This window comes from Camelus bactrianus, chromosome 9 (assembly GCF_048773025.1).
Source record: "Camelus bactrianus isolate YW-2024 breed Bactrian camel chromosome 9, ASM4877302v1, whole genome shotgun sequence".
Taxonomy (NCBI): domain Eukaryota; kingdom Metazoa; phylum Chordata; class Mammalia; order Artiodactyla; family Camelidae; genus Camelus; species Camelus bactrianus.
Window position 1 is genome coordinate 9,836,061 of NC_133547.1, and position 26,261 is coordinate 9,862,321.

Here is a 26,261-nt window from a genome sequence, read left to right on the forward strand (position 1 = left end):
AGAGTTTCACTTTCCGGGAAGAAGAGTAGGGAAGTCCCACACTCCCGACTTCCGGGACGGTCACGTTGATGCCTGAGCTAGTAGGCGGTGTTACCTTTCCCCTAGTCGTCCAGCGAAAATATTCTATAGACACGACTTTCTGAAGTCGAAATGCCTCCAATTATGGGCAGGAGTATTTTTGGAAAGTGAACAAGTGAGGAGATACAATCTTCGAGAAATTAATGGGGAATGGCTGTTTAGGGGAAAACTAGGTGATTGAAAGGAGGATAATTTTAGTATAATCTCACGATGTGAGGCTAAAACTGAGAGGTTAACGAATAGATGAGGTAGAATGATTTGGGAGGGGCAATGAGGAGCAAAGCTGGTACCAGCCATTACTCCAGACCCTGTGGTACCTATCACCGGTTTCGCAGGAAAAGCAACTTGAGAGGGCCAAAATGGAAGCTTGTCCTGAAGGAAAAGCGCTCTTCCCTCATTTAAACGTTTCACTTAAGTTATTATTATCCCTACTTTGGAGGGGAAAACACCACATTTCAGAGAAGTTAAGAAATTGTCCTCTATTTCAAAGCAAGCATAATGCCTGAAGAGCTTGGCGTTGGAGTCATTCTCACTCCCAAAGCCTATGATTTACTGCCAGAACACTGAGGAGGATTCTGTAGGTTAGGGAGCACGTTTTATATTGTTTTTTCCTTTATATTTTCTGGTTAAAATATCTTTATTATAGTTAGCAATTTGAAAACATGTTACTGAAATTAAATTACACTAATTAAAAACAGTATAAAGCAAAATAAAGAGGAGAGGGGACACACTCTGACTCCTTTCCCTTGAAGATAAGCAGACTTTTTTCTCCCAGTAAATATACACGTACCTATCAACATACATATTTTTAAATGAAGTCTCATGTTCTGTATCTGTTTTCCTCAACTCAGTATGAGCTAGACATTTTCCAGTATGAGCCACTGAAAATCTAACTCCATCCAAATGATGGCTATATAATCTTTCATGGAATGAAGTGAGAACTGAAAACAAAACAGCCCCTGACATCTGGAAGCTGGCATGGCACTCACAACTAGACCAATGTTATTCTTCTTTGGGCCATAAATAACAGAATATCATCCTCAAATGAGGTTTCTTTGAAACCATGGTAAAAGGACGCACAAGGCCCTTTCATAATTTTGTTTAGACAGACAAAAACAAGGTCACTGTGCCACCCACACAATGCCAAACATCTCCTTCTTGGCTAAATGAGTCACTGCTACTTCTTTACCACTTAGAGCTTTATCCTTGTTCTAGTATGCACTCCCAAAATACAAAATTTATTGAGATACTAAATCTTAAAATCACTCCTGCTTTCTGACAGCACCCAATCTAGAATCCTGCTTCCCTAGGCCGTCTCCCAAAACACCCAACCAAAGCCGAAATCCTATAATAGATTCTTGCTGACACCCTCTTACCCTTGTGACACCTCATGGCTTCCTGTGGTGGTTGTAGTCTCTCACTGAAACAAATAATAAACTCAATTTATCAAACTACTGGTGTTTCTGGATGAATTAAATAAGCATTTTGGAACATCCCTTCATGAGTACTACATTTGCTATTCTGTATGAAGCTGCAATGAACATTGTTTTATGTTCTTCTGGGACAGACACTGTTGGCTAGTGAACCAAATGCCAGTCATAATCCCTTTTGTTTTACTTACCTCCACTGTAGAGAATAGAAAAGCTAAATGCTTACTTTCCCACCGTCCTTGAAGCTGGCCATATGTGTGTCCATAAATAAAACTGGCCAATGACATACTGTTGGAGCAGATTATTATACACTGATTATCAACCCCAAGGGAATAGGTTACCATGCACTGGTATCTGCTTGACAGTTTGGTGCAGCAAGCAGTCACCAAGGAAACACAGTATGGCATGATGGAAATGCAATGCCTTGTTAGTCCCAATGGCCCCACAGTGGTGCCAGATCCCAAGGGGGTGATGAGCTAACTGAGGTTCTGGCCACTCTTTGACCACATGGGGACAAATGGAATGGAGATAATCTCCCTGTTAAGAGGGATGAGTTGGTACAATGCATGTGGGCAGAAGTATGAGAGGTGAGTCCTAAGAAGAGCAGGGAAACTATATCCAGACTTTTGGCCAACCTTAAACTTGAACACCATTTGCCAACTCCCATAGTATCCCAGAGGTTGCCAACAATGTGTGGGGGAAATAGAAGCTTTTCCTGGTCTGTGTTGCTTGACAACCTCAAGTAAGACCCGTTTTCATGCAACACCATACAACTGATGGCTTTGCTGAAAATGAGACTGTTGAAATAAGGTCTTCTCTGAGGGAGAATTTTAAAAGTTGAAGGACAGACACAGGCAGAAGCCAAGAAAATCTCATGCTACCTGTATGGTCTGTCTGTTTGATAAGGGAACACTGCAGATCCAAATGTCTCTGGCCAAATGGCAGTTAGGCATGGGGTCAAGGTCTCCATTTCCCCACTGGAGATCAGTGGCCCTATTCTCCTGTCACAATGAAAGGGGAGAAGAGAGGAATTCAGACTTTTCTGAAGCTCTTAGATACTGAGGCCCATGTGACAGTTTTTCCAGGCCCCTGTAGGTCTGAAGATTAAACTGGTGACACTGGGGGGGTTTTGGGTGAATATGGTGACCCATGGTGCTTATCTACTTATATGCCTGATGTGCTTGTGGGTGGGATCCTTTGGGACATTTCAGGTGCTGATCACTGTGGTTTTCATAGCTGAGTGCAATATAGACACTCATTTTTGCTGCTTGTGGTACAGAATGTCACCACCTCCTCAGTGGGTATGCCCACTCACAGCAAAGAACTTGAGCCATAGCTGGGGGTGTGACTCCTGCCTGCCATCTAAGTTACCCAAGCACAAATGGGTTTTCCAACAAAATCGGTACTAAATACCAGGTGTGAAAAAAGAACATTACTTTAATTCAGGACTTGGTGCAAGCCAGAGTGCTTCATGCCACTTTGTCACAATTTAACAGCCTGGTTTGGCCAGTCAAAAAGGACCCTGGGGCATGGAAACCGACAGTGAACTATTGCAGGCTGAATGCCAAGGCTCTGCCTTTTGGCCCTGCAGCACCCGATATCATCCCCATCATCAGGACAGTGGCAACTGTCCTGAGATTGTTACATGGAATGGCCTGGAGCAGTACACTTTTACTGTGGTTCTACAGTGATATCTCAATTCCCCTGCAAAATGCCACCAGTGGGTGGGACAGAAAGAAGAATAGGATAGTCATTGCAATAGGCTGGGGGGTGAGGAAATGAGATGTTGGTCAAAGGACACATCAGCATAAGATGAGTAAGTTCTGGGGATCTAATGTACAGCATTGTGACTATAGTTAATAATTCTGCATTAAATACTTGAAATTCATTAAAAGAGTAGGTATTATATGTTCTCACTACACATACATGCAAGAAAAAAAGAGAGAAGACTCAAATTATTAAAACCAGAAATGAAAGTAGGGACATAACTGCTGATTTTACAAAAATAAAAAGAATTGTAAGAGTACTATGAACAACTGTACACCAACAAATTAGATATACTAGGTGAAATGGACAAATTCTTAGAAACACAAAATCTATCAAGCTAAAATCAAAGAGAAAGAGAAAATTTGAACAGACCTATAACTAGTAAGGAGATTGAACCAGTAATAAAAAAAATCTCTTAACAAAGAAAAGCCTTGGATCTAATGGTATCACTGGTGAATTCTACCAAACATTTAAAGAAAAACTAACATCAGTCTTTCTCAAACTTTTTCAAAAAATTGAAGAGAAAGAAATACTTTCTAACTTATTCTATGAAGCAAGCATTATCCTGTTACCATAGCCAGACAAAGACATTACAAGAAAAGGAAGGGCCAATATCCCTTGTGAACATTGATGCAAAAATCCTCAACAAAATACTAGCAAACCAAATTCAGTAGCATATGAAAAGGATTATATACCATGAGCAAGAGGGATTTATTCCTGGAATGCAAGGATTGTTCAACATATGATTATGGATCAATACAATATGCCACATCAACAGAATGAAGGGAAAAACACATGATTATCTCAATTAACACAGAAAAAGCTTTTGACAAAATCTATCACCTTTTTATGATAAAGATGACCAACAAACTAAGACTAGAAGGAAATTACTTTAACATAAAAAAGCCATATATTAAAAACCCACAGTGAATATCACACTCAATGATGAAAAACTGAGAGCTTTTTCTCTAAGATCAGGAACAGGGATGTCCACTTTTACCATTTCTATTTAACACAGCAGTGGAAGTTCTAATCATAGCAATTAGGCAAGAAAAAGGACTAAAAAGTATCTAAGTTGGAAATGAAGAAGTAAAATTATCTCTGTTTGTAGATGACATGATCTTATATGTAGAAAACCCTAAAGAGTCCACTAAAAAACTGTTAGAATACATGAACTCAGCAATGTAGCAGGATACAAAGTCAACATATAAAAATCAGTTGCATTACTATATACAAATAGTGGACAAACTAAAAAGGAAATTATAAAAGCAATTCCATTTATAATAGTAGCAAAGAGAGTAAAATACTTACCAATAAAGTTAATCAAGGAAGGAAACTTGTATGATGAAAATCAGAAAACAGTGATGAAAAAATTAAAGAAGACATAAATAGATGAAAACATATCCCATGTTCATGGATTGAAAGACTTACTATTGTTAAAATGTCACAAATACACAAAGTGATCTACAGGTTCAACGCAATCTCCATCAAAATTCCAATGACCTTTTTTGCAGAAATAGAGAAATCCACCCTAAAATTTATATACCATCTCAAGGGAACCTGAGTAGGCCATTCAACTGATGGAGTTGGGCTCATCCAGATTATTTATGATAATCTCCCTTACTCAAAGTCAACTGTAGATGTTAATCACATCTACAAAATACTTTAGTGTCTGACTGAATAACTAGTTGCTGTGGTCTAGCCAAGTTGACACATGATGCTGATCATCATAGTCCACTCTGTTAAATTGGCACCTATACACATCTCCTTAAGCCATACTTAATCTCCAAATAAATACCATAACAAAATCATACTTCAATCTACTTTGATACAAGTATCTTGCATACAATAAAAAAACACATTATGTCTTTTTTCTAGAACAGGATGCAAAGTTCTGGGTGATGTTCACTCTTCCTCTTTGCTATCTTGTATCTTAAATACTGTGACAATCAGGGGATTACCTCACCTGTGTGGATCCCCTGATGGTTATAGAGATTTGCTCTAGAAAAGAAGCTCTTTCCACGCTCCTCACATTTGTACAGTTTTTCTCCCTGGCGTGGACCACACAATGACTAGTAAGTGCCAATCTATGATGAAAGTTCTTACCACAAAGATCACATTTGAATGGTCCCAGTGTGGATTCTCTGATGGTCCTGAAGATGGCAACCATGAATGAAGACCCTTCCACATCTCCTGACACTTAGATTTCTCTCCCAAGTGTAATTTGTGATGGTCACTAAGTGTTGGTCTACAATTGAAGCCTTTCCCACATTGCTCACATTTGAATGGCTTCTCTCTGGTGTGGATCTTCTGGTGAGTTTGCAGACGTGATTTCTGAATTCCTGAATTCCTTCCCACACTCACCACACTTACAGCGTTTTTCTCCTATGTGAGTGCTCTGATGAATGTGGAGCGCTGAGCTGTAAAAGAAGTTTTTCCTGTACTCACAATATGGATGAGAATTCCCTCCTGAGTTCCACTGTTGATGAAGATCAAACTTGGAGAAATCATCAAATAATTCTCTACACTCATTTCCTTGGTAAGGGTCTCTGGCCAGTGTGAGTTATAGATAGTCCTGCCCCAACCTGGTCAAGTGAATCACCTTGTCTTGGTGGAACTGAGAACTTTTTATCATGGAATCTTGACATCTGGTTAAGTCACTGGCAATTTGTTGCCAGATCTGCCAGCAGGAAATTCTTGTGTTTCTCCTTGTGAAACAGTTTCCATCTCCTGCTGGATCTTGCCTCCTCTAAGGACAAGGAATGCAGAGATCTGGACAAGTGAATACTGTGTCCAGTGTCTTCAAGATTTTAGTTAGGAAAGAGCATGAGACTCTAATGAATCCATGGAATATCCACCATATCCTTTGGATGTATAACATGGTCTCTGATTTGCATGGCTACAGCCACCAAGAAGTAGTCCAGTAGGCGCCTATCCACTAAACATCAATGAAACCAATTTAGAACCACACCAGGTCTCACAGAGTGAGGTAAAAGTTAGAAGTCAAAGACATAACATGACATGCCTACACAGAAAATCTCAAGGAACCTACAGAACAGTATGCAAGTTTGGCAAGACTGTAGGATGCAAAGTTAACATAAACCAATCAATTATATTTCTATATACCAGTAATGAACAACTGGAAATTAAAATTTGAAAAATAGTACCAATTAATTTAGCACCAAAAAAAGAGGTTTTAGGTAGAAATATAACAAAATTTGTGCAGGATCTATATGCTGAAAACTACAAATTACTGATGAAAGAATCAAAGGAGTCCTTTAAAAATAGGCAGATAAACTGTCAATCATTTAGAATATTGCTAAGATGTCAATTCTCCCCAGAGTCATCTGTATATAGTCAATGCAATCCCCAATAAAACTCCCAGCTAGAGTTTATTTTTCAAATCACAAAGTTGACTCTAAAAGTTATGGAAAAGAAAACAAATCAGAATAGCCAAAGTTGTTTTGAAAAAGAAGAATGGAGTTGGAAGACTCATACTATCTGATTTCCAGATTTAGTGTATAAAGCTGCATATATATTGGCAAAATGATAGACACATAGATCAATGGATTCAAAGAGAGACCACAAATAGACCCACACATGTACAATCAATGGATTTTTCACAAAGGTGCAACAGCAATTTGATGTTGAAAGGATGATTAATTAAATGTTCCTATGCCAAAAAAATGGACCTTGATCTCATACTTTTATAAAGATTAATTCACATGGATCACAGACCTAAATGTAAAACCTGAAAGCACAAGAGTTTTAGATGAAAAAAAAAAGAGGAGAAAAATCTTTGTGACTTTAGAGTAGGTGAAGTTCTTATATGTGAAACCAAAAACACAACCCACAGAAGACAAAGATTGAACTTCATCCAAAAAAAAAAAAAAAACCCACTTTCACTCTGTTAAAAAAATACCATTTATGGAATAAAAACACAAACCACACACAGGGATAAAATATTTGCAGACACATAACTGACAAAGGACACGTGTCCAGAACATATTAAAAACTCTCATAAATTGAGAAAAAGAAAACATATCACCAAAGAAAATATTTATATGGCTAGCAAACATTCATATATAAAGATGCTCAACTTAACCATGAGGGAAATATAAATTAAAACCAAAATAAGATACAACTACAAACCTACTGAAATGCTAAAAACAAAACAAAGATCTGATATGCACTGATGCTGGGAAATCAAAATGGTATACCTATTTTAGAAACATCTGTTAGTTTTTCATAAAGTGAAACATTTTCTTACTGTACAACCCAACAAAATCCCACTCCTAAGTATTTACTAAGGCAAAGAAAACTTGTGCTGACATACAAATCTGTATGCAAATACTTATAGTTGCTTTCTTAAGTGCTAAAGACTGGAAACCCAAATATATCCTTCAAGTTGTAAATGGATAAAGAAAATATGATACATCCATACAATAAAATATCACTCAGCAAGAAAAGGAATGACTATCCAAACATACATTAAGATTGATGAATCTCAGAAGCATTAACTGAAAGAAGCCAGACTCCAAAGTTTACATACTGTATGATTCTATTTATACGCCATTCTGGAAAAGGTAAACTATAGGGACAAAAAAACGAGTCAGTGGTTGCTAAAGATGGGGAGGGGGCAGAGCATGGGGGGAGGGGATGACTACAAGAGTAGAAAGGAATTTCAGGGCAGGGCGTGCTGGAATTGTTAAATGTCTTGATCGTGGTGGTGGTAATAAGATAGTAAGCATTTGCCAAAACACAGAATAACCCACCAAAGAGTTGATTTTACTGTCTATAAATTATTTCCTAATTTAAAAAAAAAGGATTAGCTTACAAGATCTTCATAGATGCCTTTTATCTCACTGAAGAATTTTTATCATGAATGGATACTGAATTTTATCAATTGCTTTCTGTGACTCCAAGACAATCATATATTTGATGAAAAGGATCCAGACATAAAAGAGTATGTACTGAACACGTATGAACCTCAAGAACAGACAGATCAAACTAATATACGACATTGAAATCACAACACTTGTGGCCACCGGAGTTAGGAATGATGAGACATGTACACAAGGAAACATTCTGGTTTAATAGAAATATTGTAGATATTGATCTTGGTGATGATTACACAAGTAGATAACATTTGTCAAAATTCATGAAGTTGTAAACTTGAGATTTATGCAGGTTACTGCATGCAAATTACACTTCAGTAAAGTACTGTTAGCATACAAAAGTGCTGGTCACAACACGCTGAATGGACTTCTGGACCCACTAATGGGTTACCACCTTCAGTTTGATAAACACTAGTTTACAGGACCTGCAGGGTTGGGAAAATGAGCCCATGAGTCTCAATTCATGTCCTCCGAGGCTTGGAGAATTCTTCTTCTAAGTAGAACTTAATAGAAATTTTTAGAGAGGAACTGAGTAAAAATTTCCAATGTGACTGTCCTCCCCTTTACTCATTTAACCTTACTTAATACCTGCAGTGTGTTAGGCACTGAAGAGGCAGAAGCGACTTGGCAGTAAACAAAGTCCCTGCCCTCTGGGAGCTTATATTCTAGTGGAAGAGATTTTTGGCATTTCTGTCTTAGTACTTTGGGTTCACTCCAGATCAGACTCATCCTTCCTAAGGCTCTCTTCCGTTCTGTGTGACATCTGCTAGATGTCAAGTTTCTGAATAAAGTCCTTTTGTCTCCACCTTCATGAGGCTTCTCTGCTGTATGGTCACCCAACCACTATGACATGTCAAGCTCTGGCTGAAATACTCTTTTATGAAACAAATGTTTGGTCTTCTATGACAGGTCTGATAAGTGGACTAGTTCAGCACCCATTTGAGGTATTAAAACATGTAACTTTATGGAGCTTCTTTGCTGTATGCCTTCCCTGATGAGGGAAAGTCCTTGTCACCTTCATCACCAGCATGGACTCGCTGGTGAATTATAAGACTTGAGCTCCAACTGAAGCCCTTCCCACACTCCTCACATTTGTATGGTTTTTCTCCAGTGTGGACTCTCTGATGAGCTTGAAGATATGAGCTCCAACTGAAGACCTTCCCACATTCCTCACACTTATATGGTTTCTCTCCAGTGTGGACCCTCTGGTGGGCTTGAAGGTATGATCTCTGTCTGAAGCGCTTACCACACACATCACATCGGTATGGTTTCTCTCCTGTGTGGACGCCACGATGAGCCAGAAAATTTGAGGCCCGACAGAAGCCCTTTCCACATTCCTCACACTGGTAGGGTTTCTCTCCAGTGTGGCACCTCTGATGGGCTTGAAGCTGTGAGCCCACACTGAAGCCCTTCCCACACTCAGCACACTGATACGGTTTCTCTCCAGTGTGGACTCTCTGATGCACTTGAAGACTTGAGAACTGACTGAAGGCTTTCCCACACTTCTCACATTTATAGGGTTTCTCACCTGTGTGGATTCTACAATGAACATTGAGATCTGAACTCCGGCTGAAACCCTTCCCACAGGTACCACACTTGTATGGTTTTTCTCCAGTGTGGCCTCTTTGATGGGCCAGCAGATTTGAGGCCTGACTGAAACCCTTCCCACACTCCTCACATTTATAGGGTTTCTCTCCTGTGTGGACTCTGAAATGAATGTTAAAGTCTGAGCTACGACTGAAGCCCTTTCCACATGCATCACATTGATATGGTTTCTCACCGCTGTGGCCTCTCTGATGGTCTAGAAGATTTGAGGCCCGACAGAAGCCCTTCCCACACTCCTCACATTTGTATGGTTTCTCTCCTGTGTGGCTTATCTGATGGGCTTGGAGGTGGGAACCTACACTGAAGCCTTTCCCACACTCTTCACATTTATAGGGTTTCTCACCTGTGTGGATTCTACAGTGAATGTTAAGATGTGAGCTGTAACTGAAGCCCTTGCCACATGCATCACATTTGTATGGTTTCTCCCCAGTGTGGATTCGCTGATGGGCCTGTAGTCGTGAACGCCAACTGAAGCCCTTCCCACACTCTTCGCATTTATAAGGTTTCTTTCCCGCATGGACTCCCTGATGGACTTGAAGATAGGAGGCCTGACTGAAGCCCAGCCCACACTCCTCACATTTATAGGGTTTCTCCAACGGGTGGACCATAAGAGGAGCTTGATGATGTGAACTTTTCCTGACATTCCTCCCACACTCCTCATACCTGTGTGGATTCTCTCCAGTGGGGATTCTCGGACGATGATGAAGATATGACCTCCGACTGAAACCCTTATGTGATGTATCATATTTGGAAGACTTCGTTCTACTGTGGACTCTCTGATGGGCTTGAAGAGTTGTAAGCCGACGGAAGGTGTTTTCACATTTTTCACATGTATAGGGCTTCTCTCCTACCTGGGCTCTTGGGTTAATTTGAAGCTGAAAGCCCCGAATGAAACCTTTCTCACACTCTATCCCTTTGTCGGGTTTTTTCCCAGTGTGGTCTCTGCGGTGAACCTGAAGATGTGGACTCTGATTAAAGTCTTCACCGAACTCCACATCTTTATAGAGAGCATCACTTTGTTTTTCCAACTGAGAGCCAGATCCTTGACTATTTACCACAGAATCATGACACCTGGTTGATTCCCTGGTAACTTGTTGCCAGATTTGCGAGCAGAAAAGCTCTTCGTGTGGGAGATACCTTAATCCAACTTCTTGAAGAGCATCCATATCACTTAGATTCTTGTCTCCTAAAAGGATAAAAAGAATTTGGAGATGGGGCATGTGAATGCCTTGTCCAGAGATGTCAATGTTATAAACTTAGGCCTACACCCCCAGGCTTTACTGAACCATCAAAAATTTCCATTTTTTAACATCATGTATCATGTTCTCTGATTCGCACACCTCCATAAATCTCTTGGGGGTTCACTACACACTAACGGGATCCATTTTGAATCCTAGTAAGTTTCATAGTGAGATACAAGCTAGAAATCTGGTGGCTACAGAGCAAGAAAAATACCTCCTAGGCAATGTTTACAAAGATGAAGCTGCACCTTATGATAAGCCTTATCTCTTTTTTGCTGCAGTTGGTGTCTGATAAACAGCTTTCACATAATTCTGCCTATTGCATGCACATCCGATCAAAATGCTCCAAATCTCTAGCAAGGCCCTTACAGACAGATTATCAGAAGATGTTCCCAGGCAATGTTGAAAAATCTTTGCTTTATTTTATTGGAAATTTATTCCGATGGTGGGAGACATTGGATAGGCTGGAAAGATACATGTTTGGGAGAAAATACCTTATACCTAAGTGCCTAAAGTTCACAGTATAAGCAGAGAGCGATCCTGCCATCTCTTGCTAAGAAATATACTTCAGGAAGACAAATGGGGGAAGAGGTTTACTGTAATAACATACATTATTCTAAAGCCTCATGGTAATAAATTTCCTACAACCTCCAGGGGGGAAAATAAGTGAAAAATTAGAAGGTAATCTTTTTTTTTTAATTAAAAAAATTTTTTTTCAAATTGAAGTACAGTCAGTTACAATGTGGCAATTTCTGGTGTAGGCACAATGTCACAGAAGGTAATCTTTCACCACAGAGCAAGAATCTGTGAGGAGGAAATAAACAGAGCATAGTACAAATACTTAAAGTCATTACTGGACAGGAAGAGTTATGTTGTCCTTGGAACTCTGTTCCACCAATTAGCCATATAGCTGGCTACTTACTTCTTCTCAGGTCTCTCTTCAAACAGCACCTTATCAGGGAGGCCGCTTTTACCATCCAATATCATAAGAGTAAATTCTCCCTATTCATTCCACAGTCTAGGTAATCTCTACTCGCCTTACCCTGCTTTGTTTTGACCCAGCACATGGTCCTGTCCGACACACTGCCAATGTCCTTGATCTTTTTCCTTTTATGTCTTCTCCCCCTTGAATGCAATATCCATGAGGACAAGCATTCTATATCTTTGTCACCACTCCCAAGGCACTGTCTGACATGGTGTTCAACAAATACACGTTGAAAGGATAAGTGAATCCCGGTCTGACTTCTTCGTGAGAGTCTGAGCCATGTTAGAAAAATAAAAGAGCTTTTTCCAGCAAGTTACCCACAACAGGAAAGGAATTGGAAACAGTAGTCTTGCTGGGAAGCTGAAAGGCTTCCCTAGATGCATGGCTAAACTAAGGGGATGAGAACATAATGATGATCACAAAATCATGGCAAGAATCACTTTAAACAAGGCCCTGCTGTACAGTACAGGGAACTACGTTCAATTTCTTATAATAACGTATAATGGAAAAGAATATGGAAAGAAAAAATATATATGTATGTACATGTATAACTGAATCACTTTGCTGTACATCTGAAACCAGCATTGTGAATCAATAAAAAATTTTTTTAAAAAAAGCATAAAGCGTAAAAATGGCCATGGATTGAGTGCTTCTGAAATTTTTGTACTATCTTCCTGTGTGTGTAAACTTTCTCCTTTTTCAAGGGGGAGTCGGTATTTAGAGCCTCAGGTGAAATGTTGTATCTGAAAGCAGACTACGGAACTGGTGGACACATGGGACATCCTGACTCCCGTTAAGTACTTGAACTGTGCTCTAAATCAGGTGAGAAACTCCGAGTGGTTTTGAGCAGAGACATGACAAGATCTGAACTTAGAAGAAACACTCTGAGTGGAGAATCGATTATAAATGAGCAGAGCAGGAGAGAGAGCAATACGAAGACTGCTGCGGTGGTCCACAGTCCAGGCACTGATGTGGACCAGAGCCGTGGCTGTGGAAGTGACACAAAGCGGGACAGACTCAGAGTCACATGGCTCTCACCTGAGGAGCAACGGCTCTGGGCTGCTGTCCGTATCATCCAAAGCTTTTCTTCTCTCTCCAACTGGGATATTACGTCTGATGTGAAGCATTGGTGCCCTGTGAGAAGGCAAGGACAAACATTTAGAATTAATGCATTAGAGGCCAAAATTTTTAAAACTTGTGGTTCTCACTGCATCATCTTTGGGACACCCAAATCAGTGTTTTCCCAACTTTTAAGTAAGACCCACGGGAAGAAATGTATCTTATGCAAAAACCTAAGACAGGCAGACATAAATATAAATTACTGGAAGAAAATGATCTATTTTCGTTGCACCCTTTTCACAGTTTCTCATGCTATTCTTGGTAATGGGCAGTTTTTACTGCAGCAAGCAGTTACTGCCAAGGCCACTGATATTCTCTACCCTACTGTATTTCAATTCCCTAATGAGTGTCAGGACCCACTAACTGGAGATGACCACAATTTGAAAAGCCAAAAATGTATAGCAGTCGTGCTGTCAATGTAGACACATTTTGGCCAGGGGAGAAAGATTAGAAAAATGCCATCTCTCTATCTCATGCCGATCGGGAAACTAGAAACCAGGTCAAGAGCTCCAAAGCCCGGCATATCCAAGGACATTCAGTCACAGAGTGCCCGTTCTCACCCACGGAGACCAGGTTCCGGAAGTTCTCCAGCATCACGTCTCGGTACAGCTCCCTTTGGGCAGGGTCCAGCAGCCCCAGCTCCTCCTCTGTGAAGGTCACGGCCACGTCCTTGAATGTCACTGCCTCCTACAACATCAAACACATCCCAAGTGAATCCTGCAACAGAGGTTCCCTGGAGGAAGGGTAGCACTGAGAAAAGGGAAGAGGATGTGTACGAAGTAGTTCTAGATTCTGAGAGACCAGAGTGAATTTCACTGTCAGGTAGTTAAACATTTCCAATAATGCATCTATGTTTTAGGTTTTTTTCTTTTCATAACATGTGCTGAAAGGAACAATTTTTTACATAGGTATCAGCTTCCCATCTAATTATTTCCTTAGGGTAAGTTCCAAAAAGTGAAAACTGCAATGTCAAATATGCAGCTTCAAAACTATGACGGACAACAGATTTTCTTTTCAACTTTTCCCCTATTTCACCCTTCCCCCAAGAGAATATGTGTCCCTGATTCTTCCTACCATACACACTGAATATAACCACATTTTTAAATCCTAGGCAATCCTATCAGTAAAAAACAACTTATTTTGATTGTTCGTACTTATTTGTTCATGAATAAACTCATCATATTTTCACCTATTTACTAGCCATCTTAATTTTCTTCCCTCAGAACCTTGCCTGCTCATGTTCTCTGCTCATGCTCCAATTGGGGTTTTATCTTATGATTATATAAAATTTCTATTAGAGATTTAAAGCTTTTTTTAAAAGCATGTGTATTATAAACTCTTTACCCACATTTTGCTATTGTTCTTGTACAGCTTTGGGTACAGTATAGTTTCTCATCCTTGGCACTACTGACATTTGGGGAGAGATAATTCTTTGTTGCAGGGGGGCTGCTGGGTGCACTGTAGGATGGGTGCAGCCCCCCTGGCTTCTTCGTACTAGATGTCAGTAGCATCCCCTAAGCTGTGACACCAAAAATGTTTCCAGACGTTGCCTATGGGCAGAATTGCCCGTGATTAAGAATCACTTGTATACAGTGTTGTCTTGACTGTGTTCATCGCTGAAACACAGCACATCTGGTTGCCCTAAATGGGCAACAGAGATCATGGAGAAGGGGCCACCGAGAGTGACCTATGGTACGGAGTGGGGGCTGTTATCTGTGCTACCGTTCACCCACCAGGACACAGAAAGGGCTAAGTCTGATTGGTGAATTCTTTTCCCTGGCCTCGCTCTCTTCATCCAAGTAAAAAACCCAGGAGTATTTTTGGATCAGTTGAATCTTTGGTTTCCTATGTGAACTTAAGCAGTTCTCTCCAACTCTACAATCCTGTTTCTTTGTAATTAAAATGCAGATGAGACCAAGTTCTGCCTCGAAAGGGTGGTTTGAGACTAAATGCACTAGGAAATGAGAATTATCTGGCAAGTCCTCTTGTACTTTTAAAATTAAGTATATTATTACTTTGATAAAATTAATGCATGAATAAAAAATATAAATCAGTAAATAAAGCATGCACACGACATGACCCAGATATAAGAAACTACCTAGCTTGCTTATGTGAAAATATCTAATAATATTTCTCTGTGCGAAGCATCGCTTAGATCCTGTGCACTAAGCCATATCTGAATATTCTACATACAAAATACGCGAGGTACCGCATATCAAATGTACCTTTTCAATTTAAAGTTCCTAGAACATTAAGACCAAAAAATGGTAAACTTTTTCAAATTCCCTTTTAAGGAAAATAGTTGTAGTAGGAAAACTGTTACTAAAATGTTCTTTAAAATAGAAAAAATTCTAAACTACCTGATGTCCATGAGTGGGGAAAAGTTACAAGACATTCATAACACACACGCCGCACACACAGCGTACACAAATTCAAGGGGATATGATAGGGCCATTAAAGATGTGGGGTATAAAATATTAATTATAAAAGGTACACTTTGAGAATTGTAACTATACTACAGGGATTACAAATATACGTTATAAACGCATATAAGGAAAAGAACACGGGAAAATGAAGACAGTTGTTTTGTAAGGAAAATGGTGGTAAAGCGGGAGATGTTTTTCACTGCTATTAACTTTGTCTAGTCTACTCTCCTTTGTGAAATTAGAAAAGGGGATAAAACAACAAAAATGAAACTACACTAAAACAAAAAGTAGTGACAGCGTATCTGGTACATAAGAGGTTTCCAAATGCCTGCTGTTCTCTTTAATCCTTTCCAAGAAGGAGAAACAGGATGTGCCTAATCACTGAGAAATGAGCTGAGAATTTAAAACCTGGAAAGGCGAGCCCAACTTACCTTGAACTTGGTCATTTTGTCCTTCTCCTTCTGGGGAAGCACTGAGTCTTGGAAAGGCACAATGGGGGAAGGAGAAGAAAGCCGTCAGATTCTGGCCAAAGGATGTCACTAACCCAAGTGGCCGCTTAGTGTGAAAGAGCAACGGTGCCCCTTCCTTGAGGCCCCTTCGTGAGCAGACGTGAGCTGGATTCCAGATACTACCCACCCCTTTAGCCAGGAGCCCCTGCGCAGTGAACAGTCTGCAGTCCAACCATACACGGTGGCCCCAATACAAGTTTGTGTGGCTCTCGGGGTATGACTCTGATTCTGGGGAGGGTGGAAATTGAGAATGAAGTACCCAGGTTAGGAGAGTAACCTGTCTAGGTTCATGGACCTGCTACATATTAGCTGTGAAATCTTAGACAAATTATTAGTATCTTTGTGCCTCAATTCGTCCATCTGTAAAATGGAGGTATTAACAATGCCCACCTCATAGGACTGTTTTAAGAATTAAATGAGTAGGCAGAAAGTTCAAAGAACACCTTCAGGGTACCTTATTTCTCAGTAGCAGGGGAAAAGCAGGTAACATTCAGTGACATAAAACCTGCCCTCATAAATAGTTTCCATCAATGGAGCCTTAAGAGGCTGTTGCTTTGTCATATGAAAATCACCTTTAACCTCTGAAATATGTTATTTTCTCTCGGTTTGTCATACTGAATTTGGTGCCTTTGCAGTAATATTTAAGATTTCCTTCATTTTTTTTCCTGTGTAAAATATATATAACATGAAATGTTCCCTTTTAACCATTTTTTAGGTGTAAAGTTCATTCAGTGCCTTCACGTGGTTGTGTAACCATCACCACTATCCACCTCTAGAAATTTTTCACCAGCCCAAACTGAAACTCTGTACTCGTTAAACAATAATGGTCCATTCTTTCTCCTCTCGGCCCCTGGAAACCGCTATTCTACTTTCTGTATGAGTTTGACATGATGGATGACTGTTTTTTAAATGATATAAGACCTTGTCAAATTCACTTGGCTGGAGTGGAGGGTGTAGCTCAAGTGGTAGAGTGCAAGCTTAGCATACACAAGGTCCTGGGTTCAATCCCCAATGCCGCCTCTAAAAATAAATAAATAAGTAAACTTTACCCCCCACACAAAATATTTTTTAATAAAAAAAATTTTTAAATGTACTTGGTTAACAGTAGGCCCTTAAAAAGACTCTACTGTAGAGATAAAGAAAAATCAATAAACCCATGTGACTCTGCAAGCTACATCTAACTGTCAGTTAGGTGATCAATATGTCATTTAAATCACCAAGCTATGGTAATCATAGTAATGATAAAACAACAAAACGGCAGTATCTAACACTAAATGACCGCTAAGTACATGTTAGGGGCCTTGAGAAGCACTTGACATGCATTGTTTCATTAAGGTGCCTCCCACACACCTGTGAGGAAGCTGCCACCTACTGACAGTCGCCTGACTCTGGTCCAATCACCTACACCTGTGTGCCGCTCCACAGCTGTAACAAGGAGGGAAAAAAGAACATCAGTCATTGGATTAAGGTGGGGAATAAACGAGCTAACTTATGCGATGCCGTAGGTGCTGTACCTGGTGTCTTACGAAGTTCTCAAGAAATGATGGCGGGGATGGCTGTTGCTCCCACGGAACAAAAGAGGAAGCAGAGGCTTGGTGATGTCAAGGGGCAGGGGCGGAAAACAAAGCCGGCTCTCACACTGGAGCCAGCCTGCTAGATCTTGTCTCTCTGTGGCGTCTAAAGAGAAAAACAAAACAAAGCAAAAAACAGACGGGAGTCTAAGGTCTCACGGAAAGAGAAATGAGAGTTTTGAGAGTGAGGGATGAAAGACAGATATAAGCAGGGACAGGACCCTGAAGCCAGAGGATGTGCCTGAAGGAGAAAAGAACAGATTTGCTCAGTGTACGGGCTCTGGAATCGGACCACCAGTATCTGAATGCTGGCATCTGCAACGTGCTCCCACTTAGTCTCAACGTGTCTGAATGACTGATCTATAAATTGGGGATAATAATAATATAAAACAACCAATCTCACAGGAGGGTTAGTCAATCTAAGTGACTATATAAAACATGTGGATCAGAGTCTGGCAGCTTAACCACTCACTCTGGCTGTTTTACAGGAAACAGTCAAGGAAGCCCTCCTCCCTCAGGGCGGCTGCGGCCGTACACGGCTTGATGAGCAGACGTGGGCTGGATTCCAGACACCAACCCTGCCTTCAGCCAAGAGCCCTTGTGTGGTGAGCGGCCCGCCCCACCACACGTGGTGGCCCTAATACAAGTTCGTGTAGCTCTAGGGGTATGATTCTGATTCTGGGGAAGGTGGAGATTGAGAGTAAAATATCCAGGTCAAGAGATTATTATTAGTTAATTATTGGTTAATCTATGACTTATTAGTTAATTATGATTAGTTAGTCCTACTCCAGACAGAACCCTGTATGGAAAAAGGCTGTGTAAAACTTTCCCATCTTAGAGGAAGGATCCTTTCAGAATCTGGAACTCACTTTGCTCTCACTCTGTGTTTGCACAGTGACTTCTGCTCACTAGAAAATGTTTTACAGGGAGATCTTTCCACCACCTCTGGGGAAAGGGGATAATCAGTAAATCAACTATGTGTCTTGTGATTGATACTTACTCAGCTTTATATTCCAAGCACCTAGAACAGTGCCTGGGGGGTGGGTACAGCACAGTGGTAGAGCGCATGCTCAGCTTCAATCTCCAGTACCTCCATTAAAAAAAAAAATGCCTGTAATACAGTAATCGCTCAGCAGACACTCGGCAGTCAGTGTCGGTGTCAATCTTGGAATTTTGACACGTGTCAAGCCCACCATCCAGGAACATTCCAGCAGAGGCACATGGAAAGACTAGACTAGTCAGTCCAAGGTCTCTTTGAGATGTGAAATTGTGAAGCTGGTCCCACCTGGGAAATTTGGACAGTGGAAGTTTTATTTCCAAGTTTCCCCTCTAGGTCTTTCATAATATTTGCAAGATATTTGCAAGGTCATCTGTGGAAGGAAAAGGGCCTCTGGATTTTTAATACCATCTTGGGAAGGTGCTTTCTACTCTTCAAAGTCAGTGCCTAAAGAAACTCCTGTTACAAAATCCACAGAATGTGTCCATCAAAAGATTGAGAATAACAATTTCACTGCCTGCACGATTAGCACTAGGTAGGCTAACTTACTAATTCTTTATTAAATAAATGAGTCTATTAATTCAATGAACACTTAAGGAAACCAGGCTCAAAGAGATGCAATTACTCAGTGTCAAGCTGTTCATAGTCTAGTGATTGGGAAACCAGCAATTATGCTACACAATGCTAAGTACCAGGGTAGTGGACAGGGTACTTGGGAAGCACAAATTATGGGTCTTGAGGTCCACATGTGATTAGATCAGGTTCTACATCAGTGTGGCTTGATCTGGGCCCTGGAGGATGACTGAGTTAACCAAAGAGATGCATAATCACTGAAAAACCTTAAGAGAGGCACAGAGAAGTTAAGTAACTTGCCCAAGGTTATCCAGTCTCCCAGTGCTGGAGTGAGGTTTTAAACCCAGCTTCTGAGGTTTGATCCTGGCTCTGCCCCTCGCTGACTATACCTCGCTGTCATTTCTTCAATTGTCCATGAGTGTTTCTTCATTTTAAAAATGAGAATAGTAATAGCATTAGTATGAAAGATAAACGCATCTGTGCACAGACAGCATTGGAAATTCGATGAGTCATAAGAGGTGCCCCCAAAATGTTAGCTATCCTCATCATTCTCATTATGATCCCAAAGGAATAAACAAAAAATTAAACATTAACATCAGTTTGTTTCTAAGGAAATTTGTTTAGAGCAAGACAATATTAGGCATGATGATATATCAACTTTTGAATACTCTGAAAAAGTTGATGGATTCTACAGCTCACCTAAAGTAAGTGAGGTACAAGACAAGGCATATGGTTATAGACTGTTTCTATTTTGTTCTCTAGTCCCAGGCTTTAGCACCCTTTTGGATGGCTATGTGAGTCACACTTACCCACTAAATAACTCCTCTCCATCAGCCCTGTGCTGGGCACTCTGTAAAGAACATGACCAGATCCATGAAAGAGGTCCTTGTAACTTAATAGGAAAGAGAAATGAAACTGAGAGTTATACACTAGTGGCCAGTGCAACGCCAAAGGAGCAAAAAACTCCATCATCTTCCTTCCCTAACTGCAACTCTTTCTAACTTGCTCATATAAATAACATTCTCCTAGTTGCCAAGTGTGAAAAACCTCGAAGTTGTGGTTAATACCTGTTATGGGATGAACTGTGATCACCACCTCCAAATGCATATGTTAAAGTCCTAATCTCCAGGACCTCAGAATGTGATTTTATTTGGAGATAGGGCATTTAAAAAGGTGATTAAGTTAAAACGAGGCCGTTAAGGTGGGCCCTAAATCAATCTGACTAGTGTTCTTCTAAGAGAAAATGTGGACACAAAAAGGGACATGCACACACACAAAGGAAAGAGCCCGTGAGGACACAGCAAGAAGGCAGCCACCGGCAAGCCATGGACAGAGGCCTCAGAAGAAACCAAACCTGCTGACACCTCAATCTTGTATTCCTAGCTCCAGAACTGTGAGAAAAATTAATTTCTGTTGTTTAAGCCACCAGTTTGTGATATTTTGTTACAGCAGCTCTAGCAAACTAATACGACCTCCCCTCTCTAGGTCTCTATATGCAAGCAACTTATAATAATTAATTTTTAAGTCCTTCTGAGTCAACATCTGGCTTTGCTTCCAAATACTCAATGAGAAAAAAATACGTGCATGGTGAGAGGGAGAAGCAACAGATTAGCAAGGATTGACGTGGGGTGATTGTTACAGAGTAGTTCATTAATATTATACTTTGGGTATATCTAGAAATGTCCAGAATTAAGAGTTAAGGATATGAACTCACAGTGAAAAAAAAGTGACAATGAATATATATATGTTCATGTATAACTGAAAAATTGTGCTCTACACTGGAATTTGACACAACATTGTAAAATGACTATAACTCAATAAAAAAAGTTTAAAAAAAAAGAAAGAAAAAAAGACTTAAGGATATGAATAATCTGATAACAATTCTATGAAACATAGGTAAATACACACTGAAAAGCTGCTAAAATGAAATGCATTGAAATGTTAATAATATCTATATACTCTATGTCTATATCTTGTATATGTCACACATATCCTACACGTTATAACATATACGTCTATATGGTTAATTCTTAATGTTTTTTATTATGTCATATCTCTACGTTTTCTGAATTCTTTACAATGAATGTGCATATCTTCTATAATCAAAATAAGAACTATAAATATTATTTTATAAATATTATTCAAACAAGATTAAATGAGATTTTCAAAAATTTAGAAAAATGCCCAAACTCACTAACCCTGCTTTCAAATCCTCTACAATATAATTCCAATCCTACCTCCACAACTTGATCCCAAATGCCACCTCTGCAGCCAGTTCCTATGGTTGCATATTTTGATAGACTGTTTTTCTATTTTGTTTCCTAATTCCAATTTGGGGATTTTAAACTAAGGAACCAAGGATATCCTAAGATATAAGGAATACAGGCCCTGGACTCAAATCCCACTGCTCTTAAGTAACTTATGCTCTCTCTGTCTCCATTTCTTCATCTGTTAAAGATAAGTAATAACAATATTCACTTAATAGTGCCTTGTGAAGGTTAAATGTGCTAACTTTTATAAAGCCCTTAGAAGGATACTTATGCACTCACTGTTTAACTATCATGACCATCACTTTTGCCCTGTACATGATCTACATACTTTCACAATTACTTAACAGTAATCGAATACTTCTGTAGCAGAAACATTTACTAATGAATAAAATACCTTTTACCACTCAGGACAGAAAAGGAAGATGCTAAGTCCTGTCACGGTGGGGCTCTGCTGCCAGGAGCCCTGCGCTCACTCCCCTCTTCCTACAGCCCCTCTTTCAGAAGTCAGGGCCGGGAAAGGAAAGGAGGTTGGGAGATGCCACGACTCTGTGGTCCTGGAAAAACCACTGAGGATATGTATGCGTGACGCACTCTTTCTTTAAAAATGGGTCAGAAGTAGTCCAGGCACAGCCTCCTTTCCGTAGGGATGAGAAGGAGAAGCCAGGGGGCACTTAAAAGAGCTTTCAGAGGAAGGGCTGCTTTTCTAATTATTATAACAGCCATTAATCTTAACAGTTAACGCCTTGCCACATGCCTGATCTGTTCCAGACATTTCACTTATATAAGGCGAAATATCCCGTTTTACAGAAAAGGAAACCGAGTCACAGAAAGATTAAATTCTCATCCTCGCTAGGAAGTGACAGAGCGTGTGGAGGTGCGAGGGGAGGCGGGCTGCACAGCGCAGAGCACAGGAGGCCGTCAAACTGCCGATTCCCGTCCACCTACAACCTGGGGACTCGAGAACCGCCTCAAACGCAAAGAATCCGATGAGTGGAAGGCAAGCTGCCGCCCCGCCCCTCCACCCTGCCCTCTGCCGCTGGCCGAGGCTTTTCTGCCCTGTGACTGAGGACCCTGACTGGCTGATCCCACCACCAGGTCAGAAAAGTTAAAAGAGATCGCACGGTCCCAGAGATCACTCACCTCCCGGAGAGAACCGAAGGCCGCAAACTCAACCTTCTGAAGCGGAAATACCTTCGATTACGCGGAGCTTCTGGACTACATTTCCCAGCTTCCTCGAGAGGAATAGGATCCTCTGCCCCGCCCCCTGAGGCGGAAGTGCGGGCTCCAACAGCCACGGCCTGAATCGAAGTTCCGAGAGTCCACGAAAGGAGCGAGCTTCTTATTCTCGCCCTACAGTAGCCGAAATGCTTCCAAACACGCATAGCATTGGATTAAACGCTCCTATGTCCGCAGCGGAGCAAAGAACAGAACCGAACTTTCTCGCAGCGGAAGTGCTCCAATCACAGGAAGCGTGGCGACTACACGTCCCAGAATTCTCTGTGGGGCTGAGCTTCCCGCCTGCCTGCGCAATTTTACTTTTGAATTAGCAGGTGGAGTCTGAATAAGCCATAGGGTGTTTGTAGGGCTTGGCTTGCGTTTTCGTTTTCTTATTGTTTCCCTGACAGACGTTGGAAATGTAAATGAAAAAATAAATGGAAAATAATGATAACGGCGTGCTATGTGTGAGGTAAAAAGAGATCATGAAAGGGATGGGTTGAATATAAAAATAGATAAAAAACATTTCTTCCATATAGCACAGGGAACTATAGTTAATATCTTGTAATAACCTTTAATGAAAAAGAATATAACAAAGGAAATCATAAACAAAACAAAATGACAAGCTATGGAATGGGGGAAAATATTTGGAAAAGTTGAGACTGACAAGGGCTTGATTTCCAGAATATATAAACAGCTCATAAAACTTAATAAGAAAAAAGCAAACAACCCAATCCAAAAATGGGCAGAAGACCTAAACAAGCAATTCTCTAATGAAGACATACAAATGGCCAATAGGCACCTGAGAAAATGCTCAATATCGCTAATTATCAGAGAAATGCAAATAAAAACTATGATGAGATATCACCTCACACCAGTCAGAATGGCCATCATTCAAAAGTCCACAAACGATAAATGCTGGAGAGGGTGTGGAGAAAAGGGAACCCTCCTACACTGTTGGTAGGAATGCAGTTTGGTGCAGCCATTGTGGAAGAGAGTATGGAGATTCCTCAAAAGACTAAAAATAGACTTGCCATATGATCCAGCAATCCCACTCCTGGGCATATAGCCAGAGGGAACCTTAATTTGAAAAGACACCTGCACCCCAATGCTCATAGCAGCACTATTTACAATAGCCAAGACATGAAGACAACCTAAATGTCCATCAACAGGTGAATGGATAAAGAAGTCGTGGTATATTTATACAATGGAGTACTACTCAGCCATTAAAAATGAAATAATGTCATTTGCATCAACATGGATGGCCCTGGAGAATATCATACTAAATGAAGTAAGCTGTTACCAGGGGGGAAGGGGGTAGGGATGGGAAGGGATAAATTGGGAGTTTGAGATTTGCAGCTACTGACTGGTACATATAAAATAGATAAACAAGTTTATACTGTATAGCACAGGGAACTATATTTGATATATTGTAGTAGCTTACATTGAAAAAGAATATGAAAATGAATATATGTATATTCATGTATGTCTGAAGCATTGTGCTGTACACCAGAAATTGACACATTATAACTGACTATACTTCAATAAAAAAATAAATTAAAAAAACAAAAGAGATGGGCTGAGCTATACTGAGCAAGACTTTATTACATAGACCTGGATTCACCCTTTTCCAAAAGCTCATAAAAAAAGAACATGAAACTGTCTAGTGTGATGTGAAGCAGAAACAGCAAAATATTCTGCTTTTCCTTTGCTTTGTTTTTTATGCATTGTTAGGTAATTGGAGAAAATATTATAGTATAGAATGGAGTCCACCCTATGTAATATCTTGAAAAGTTATTCTTTGAGTTCCAATTAAGAAATCACATCAGGTAATTCTTGCTCCTTTTTAACTGAAATGTAACTGATGTATAACATTGTGTAAATTTAAGGTATACAACATGTTGATTTGATACATCTATATATGGCAAGATAATTACCACCTTAGTGTTAGCTAACACTTCTATTGCCTCACCTAATTTTCATGTCTTTTTTGTGGTAAGAGCAATTCAGATCTACTTTCTTAACAACTTTGAAGTTTAAAATACAATATTTTGTCTATAATCACTATGCAATGCATTAACTTTCCAGGACTTATTTATCTACTAGTTTCAAATTTGTACCCTTAAACAATATATCCTATTTCCCCACCCCTCCCCCAACCTGTGATAACCATCATTCTACTCTCTATATTTATGAGTTTGTTTTTTTTAGATTCCACATATAAGTGATATCATACAGTATTTGTCTTTGTCTGATTTATCTCGCCTAGCATAATGCCCCCAAAGTCCACCCATACTGTTGCAAATGGCAGCATTTCCTTCTTTCTCACAGCTGAATAATATTCCATTGTATATATGCCACAACTTCCTTATCCATTCATCTGTTGACACTTAGGTTGTTTCCGTATTGTGAATGATGCTGAAATAAACATGAGAGTGCATATCTCTTCAATTTCCTGTTTTCATTTACTTTCAATATATACCCAGAAGTAGAATTAGTGTCATAATGTCAGGTAATTCTATTTTTGAATTTTTCCTCTATGCTGTTTTCCACAATGGATACACCAATTTACATCCCCATCAATGGTGTACAAGAGTTCCCTTATCTCCACATCTTCACCAACGCTTGTTTTCTCTTGTCTTCTTGAGGTAGTGTCCTTATTTGGCTTTGGTATCAGAGGGAAGCTCAGAGTTCACCGCAGTTCACCTAAGGTCAGCAGGTACTGTGGTGTTTTCACAAATTCCAGTGGGGAGTTGGGAGAGGATTAAGGCTAGATTGAAATCTGATTTGATTTGGCTAAGATGCATGGCTGCATTATGACTTTCGTCGGCCTCTTCTTCCATGAAACATAAAATAAACATAACAGTATTTTACAACTGTTCAGGTATAGTAATAATAATAAATTAATAGTAGATAAATAATTTCTTCCAATTAAACATTTCTTTGACCTAAAACTTAATGTTTATTTCCGACATTTAAAGACTTTTACTTGTGGGCCCCTAAAAGTATTGTGGGCCCTAGGCACTTTGCCCACTGTGCCTAATGGATGAGTCTGCCCTGCAAGGATGTGTCTTCGGCAAGTCAGCCAGACTGGGCCTTTAATGGAGAGAAAGGCAAATTACTGGGCATGTGGAATTTCGCGGTGGGATGAAGAAGCGGGGAGGAAGTGTGCTTAACAAATCGTATAATATCTCAAAATCTGAAACATAAACCATTTTCGCATCCACACTCAACGAAACAAACCACAAACAGAAACACAACCACATACGCGGTTACAGACACACAGTGGGTCCCACAATGTCACAGAGAATGAAGACTCGAACACACCCACCCATGCCCAGGCATTCTTTCTTTAAAACAAATGCACACTTAACGCTTGCTGTGCTCCTGGTGCTACTCCAGGTGCTGATGGCGGGGGCGTGAAAGACTATAAAGACCTTGTCCTCACAGAGCTCACACCTAGGGGACTACCCTACCCAGGAGCCCACCACCTTCTCCTCCTTCTGCACGCAGGTCTGAGGCTCTGAAGTCAGCAACCGCCTGCTCTGCCCTCTACATCCTAGACTCCGATTCCACT

General features: G+C 40.2%; 1 protein-coding gene and 1 pseudogene across 3 annotated transcripts; both read right to left on the minus strand.

The window, feature by feature from the left end:
- Window positions 1-4,006: 4,006 nt before the first annotated feature.
- On the minus strand, window positions 4,007-7,851 carry LOC123614563 (zinc finger protein 112-like; annotated as a pseudogene).
- Window positions 7,852-8,347: 496 nt separating this feature from the next.
- LOC105062492 (uncharacterized) lies at window positions 8,348-22,767 on the minus strand. Of its 3 annotated transcripts, XM_045510553.2 has the most exons (8): window positions 22,610-22,677; window positions 20,009-20,091; window positions 17,573-17,735; window positions 17,409-17,483; window positions 15,981-16,027; window positions 13,684-13,810; window positions 13,043-13,138; window positions 8,348-10,964 (listed from the first exon to the last, which is right to left on the minus strand). In XM_045510553.2, exons 5-8 carry the CDS (start codon window positions 15,993-15,995, stop codon window positions 9,136-9,138), a joined length of 2,067 nt encoding a protein of 688 aa, XP_045366509.1. In that variant the 5' UTR covers window positions 15,996-16,027; window positions 17,409-17,483; window positions 17,573-17,735; window positions 20,009-20,091; window positions 22,610-22,677; the 3' UTR covers window positions 8,348-9,135. The 3 variants fall into 3 exon arrangements, with proteins under 3 accessions (XP_045366509.1, XP_010945084.1, XP_045366510.1); XM_010946782.3 differs by lacking the exon at window positions 20,009-20,091 and having other exon boundaries at window positions 22,610-22,767; XM_045510554.2 differs by lacking the exons at window positions 17,409-17,483; window positions 17,573-17,735; window positions 20,009-20,091; window positions 22,610-22,677 and having other exon boundaries at window positions 15,981-17,399.
- Between the last annotated feature and the right edge of the window lie 3,494 nt (window positions 22,768-26,261).